Below are 4662 nucleotides of genomic sequence, written 5' to 3' on the forward strand. Positions count from 1 at the left end.
CCGATACCAAGTTAAAGTATTGCTACAGCCACCCAGTCAAGGTATTGCTACCGATACCAAGTTAAAGTATTGCTAGAGCCACCCAGTCAAGGTATTGCTACAGACACCCAGTCAAGGTATTGCTACACACACCAAGTTAAAGTATTGCTACAGCCACCCAGTCAAAATATTGCTACAGACACCCAGTCAAGGTATTGCTACCGATACCAAGTTAAAGTATTTCTACAGACACCCAGTCAAGGTATTGCTACCGATACCAAGTTAAAGTATTTCTACAGCCACCTAGTCAAGGTATTGCTACAGACACCCAGTCAAGGTATTGCTACCGATACCAAGTTAAAGTATTGCTACAGCCACCCAGTCAAAATATTGCTACAGACACCTAGTCAAACTTAGGAATTATAAATATAGAATATCTTAATTATAATACATCAACACTTTAGAATTGCTTAAATAAAATACACGTGTTTAAATATCAACAATAACATCAAAATATCAGTAATATTTATAATCTCATTAAGTTTGGGGAGAAATAAAACTAACTAGAAGCTACCAGTTGAACTTGAATAATGATTACAATGATCATTATGCTCAGTCAGTTAACAGACAATCTGGTTAATAATCAACATTCCAATTCGATTAATAATCAATGTTTTTATTCTGTTAATGATCAATATTTTCATTTGGTTAATGATCAATATTTTCATTTGGTTAATGATCAATATTTTCATGCGGTTAATGATCAATATTTTCATTTGGTTAATGATCAATATTTTCATGCGGTTAATTATTAATATTTTCATTCGGTTAATGATCAATATTTTCATTCGGTTAATGATCAATATTTTCATGCGGTTAATGAACAATATTTTCATTCGGTTAATGATCAACACTTTCATTCGGTTAATGATCAATATTTTCATTCGGTTAATGGTCACTATTTTCATTTGGTTAACAATCAGTTTCTATTCGAACAAATTATTTAAACAGGAGCCAAGAAAATATATTTTAAACCATATTTTAAATTGCTTGTTGTTTTGGTGCAATTAACCCATGCCTACTATTGTGGTTTAATATTAGAAACTATTAGTTCCACTTGTCTGTCTGCTGTCTAAGAGTTTGAGAAACTGATAAACCAAGAAACTAAAGTTATTTTAACCATTTTTATCTAAAAATTCACCTGTTTGAAAGTTAAATGTCTATGACACAGGAACCAAGGATTGAGATCCCCTACAACATATACTTTAACAAGAGTTATTTTATCTTAGCCTCACAGTACATATATAAATAGCCACGCGGAGTTCCTATTAAAGTTTAGACTCTTGAAATAGTTACATTGTAGGAGAGGAAATCCCCTTTTCCACGTCTATTATCCAATCGGTCTGTTTAGTCCTTCCATAAGTCTCCATTCCAAACCTTTCCTGTGAAGAGGTTTAATATTTTCAACCTGAATTTATAAGATTTCGTTATAACCATTCCTTATTTAGTGCTGTCAATCAGAAGGAGACAACAGCATCAACAGACTATGCAACCGGGTTTTAACAAAATAGCATAGATTATAACATCCTCACAACTAAAAGTACAGTTCGACAGAATATTACGGCTCGAATCTTGGACCTTTAGATCTATAGTTCAACCATTTGGTCACGTAGTCCGGTTGAGAAATCCATCTTTCCTGTTTTATAGGTTTGCATGTCCCTATTTTATCAAGCTTCTCATAAGAACTACTAATGTTATTTCAATCATAAAGCCTCACATAAGAACTAATAGTGTTCCTCCAAGCAGTAAGCCTCTCATAAGAACCAGTAGTTTTCTTCCGATTAATAAGCTTCTCATTGGATCTAATAGTTTTCCTCCAATCATAAAGTCTTTCATACGAACTACGAGTTTTCCCTCTGCTTATGACTACTGATTCAACTTTACTTTGGATATCATTATCGTACAATAATATCCTACAACATTAGATAGTTTTAAAATACTCGTGTCGCGTTAATATTTATCTTTCATTAAATTACAAGAATGTGAAAGTAGTAATGTTCTTGAGGAAGAAAGTGAGAATTGTTCCTTGCCTGGATGACAATATTCTATTGGCAGTTCAATATTAAACACATTCAACGTTACGTTAGGAGTAGAATGTTTATCTTTGTTATAAGTGGTTTGTTAGAACATGACGGCTAGATTATAGATTAGATACCATTAAATTCAGAATTGTTATGAAAATTTTGACGATTGGATAAAATTACCAGTTGTTATGAGAGACTTGATGATTGGAAAGTGGATGTCACGAAGAAATACAACATAATTATAAGATTCACTCCCCTATGGTAGTCATGGTAACTATGGTGTACTAGACAGTTGAGTGGATGTCACGAAGAAATACAACATAATTATAATATTCACTCCCCTATGGTAGTCATGGTAACTATGGTGTACTAGACAGTTGAGTGGATGTCACGAAGAAATACAACATAATTATAAGATTCACTCCCCTATGGTAGTCATGGTAACTATGGTGTACTAGACAGTTGAGTGGATGTCATGAAGAAATACAGCATAATTATAGGATTCACTCACCCTAGAGTAGTCATGGTAACAATGGTGTACCAAAAAGCTGAGGGGATGCTGGTGAAGTTTGTATTTTTTACATTTTTCTCTGCATAGAACATTACGGTAGCAAAGATGATGATGGCCATAGCCAGGGAGAAGACGAGAAACCCGAGTTCTGAGGCACAGCTCTTCAACGTGTACCCCAGGATCCGCAGTCCCTGGGAGTGTCTGGAAAACTTGAAGATGCGAAACACTCGAAACACTCGTAGGGTGACGAAGGCTCCCGAAACGTCTTCGTTATGGGTCATTCCCAGACTTATATAGTAAGGTAAGATGGCAACCACGTCAATAACAGACATAACACTCCTGACGAAGTGACATCTGCTCGGAGCGGCGTACAAACGTAACATGTACTCGGCTGTGAATATCATAACACAGGCGGTGTCCAGGCAGAAAAACGCCGTCTTGTAAGTATCGCCACAAGAGATTCTCTCTCTGGTGTCCGGCTCCTTGCCGCAAGGAATGGTCTCTACAACATTAGCCAACACCGACACCGCGATGAAAAACCCGGTGACGTAATAGAACACTAGAGCCGCCGTGCTCGTGTGTGGGTTCTCGAACGCCCTCCACATTTTCTCCCGGATTGTATAATTGGAAGTATCGTTCGGTTCATTAGCTTCCGACATTTTGTCGTCCATGATTCGCTCGACATTTTCCCTTCTTTTGTCTTTATATTCCTCGTAACAACAATCGCCGATTACTTCCGGCATGATTCCGAAGAAAGCCAGCTCGTCGTCGTACGCCATCAGGCACTCTTGTTTCGGGAAATGAAGCTTTCCCGTTCGGTAATAATTTAAAATATGTCGGAACAAGTCCGGATCTCGATCGAAAAAGTACTCTTGACTTTCTTCATCCAAAAAAAACTCCCTTTCGTTCGAGCCGAGCAGCGTGTCGGGGTACTTCTCCACCGTGGTCCGCCACGTTTCAAAACGCCGCCCGCTGATATTAATGACAAACTTCTCGTCTTTTTTGGCTCTGGTTTTCGTTACTGGCGGGGCGGGAAGTGGGTTGTTGGCAATCGGCACCCACCCGATAGCCGCCGCACGTGCGAAAGGAAGCCACGCGGCGACAGAAGCCATGATTCCCGCGCTTTACCCGGTAGGTGTCTGATGTTTGTGGCCTCTCGACTGCTGACAATCTGTTCCCGACAGTGATCTACGTAAGTACGCACGCGCGTCTCGAGAAATTCTAGGCCTGGAAACTTTCCTCATGTTAACCAACTATTGTACAAATTAAATATGAAATGGATTGTTTTAGTGTCTGGAAATACTTCCATGAGACAATACTATACTGTTACTGCTCGAGAAAGAGTAGCTATAGAAACCAGTTATGTCATCGAAATGATGACGTATTCGAACACATTGAATTCGCCTAGGTAACGGATTGAATCAAATACAGCAGCTGTATATAATTTAAGGTGTAATACTTCGGTGTCTCTGGACTTGTCAGCGATCGTAGAGTCACTTGTTCGTTTACAATACACAAATTAGTCTATAAATTGTTTTCGGCTCTTAAATATCGCGGAAATTACGGAAATTGACGTAACGCTTCGCGCTCATCTATTCCCTACGGTAGTCATAGTGACAGTGACGTCAAGACACACAGCTTCTTATAGCTCTTCGACTTCACTAGCGCCCTCTTAGGTTCTCGTTACCACCTTATCCCTATCTTGAAATATTTCTTTTACGAGGCCGGTTTCTTCACTATTTTTACTTGGATATTTAGTTTGTAGGATTTGATGTGGTAGCATTGAGGGGTAGCGACCTTACTATGAACTAGATTACCGAGTCAAGGTAAGTCAGCATCGAGTCAATGTGAACCCGATGAACAAGTCCAGCTAGTTCAATATATTGGTAGCATTGAGGGGTAGCGACCTTACTATGAACTATGACTTACCTTGACTCGGTAATCTTCACATTGACTCGATGCAACTTGCTGGACTTGTTCATCGGGCAATATATTGGTAGCATTAAGGGGTAGCGACCTTACTATGAACTAGATTACCGAGTCAAGGTAAGTCAATATCAACTGAACATCAAGTCAATATAAACCAAA

General features: G+C 38.6%; 1 protein-coding gene across 1 annotated transcript; it reads right to left on the minus strand.

Annotated features, from left to right (window-relative positions):
• Positions 1 to 2298: 2298 nt before the first annotated feature.
• On the minus strand, positions 2299 to 4651 carry LOC106477178 (potassium voltage-gated channel protein Shal-like). The gene is made up of 2 exons (XM_013937769.2): positions 4592 to 4651; positions 2299 to 4481 (listed from the first exon to the last, which is right to left on the minus strand). The coding sequence occupies exon 2, from the start codon at positions 3684 to 3686 to the stop codon at positions 2571 to 2573; it is 1116 nt and encodes a 371-aa protein (XP_013793223.1). The 5' UTR covers positions 3687 to 4481; positions 4592 to 4651; the 3' UTR covers positions 2299 to 2570.
• Positions 4652 to 4662: the final 11 nt, after the last annotated feature.

Source organism: Limulus polyphemus, unplaced genomic scaffold (assembly GCF_000517525.1).
Source record: "Limulus polyphemus unplaced genomic scaffold, Limulus_polyphemus-2.1.2 Scaffold13195, whole genome shotgun sequence".
Lineage (NCBI taxonomy): Eukaryota > Metazoa > Arthropoda > Merostomata > Xiphosura > Limulidae > Limulus > Limulus polyphemus.

What these genes read in the sequence shown, in the direction of transcription:
- LOC106477178 (XM_013937769.2), bottom strand. Translation starts at nt 3,686, where the DNA reads ATGGCTTCTGTCGCCGCGTGGCTTCCTTTCGCACGTGCGGCGGCTATC.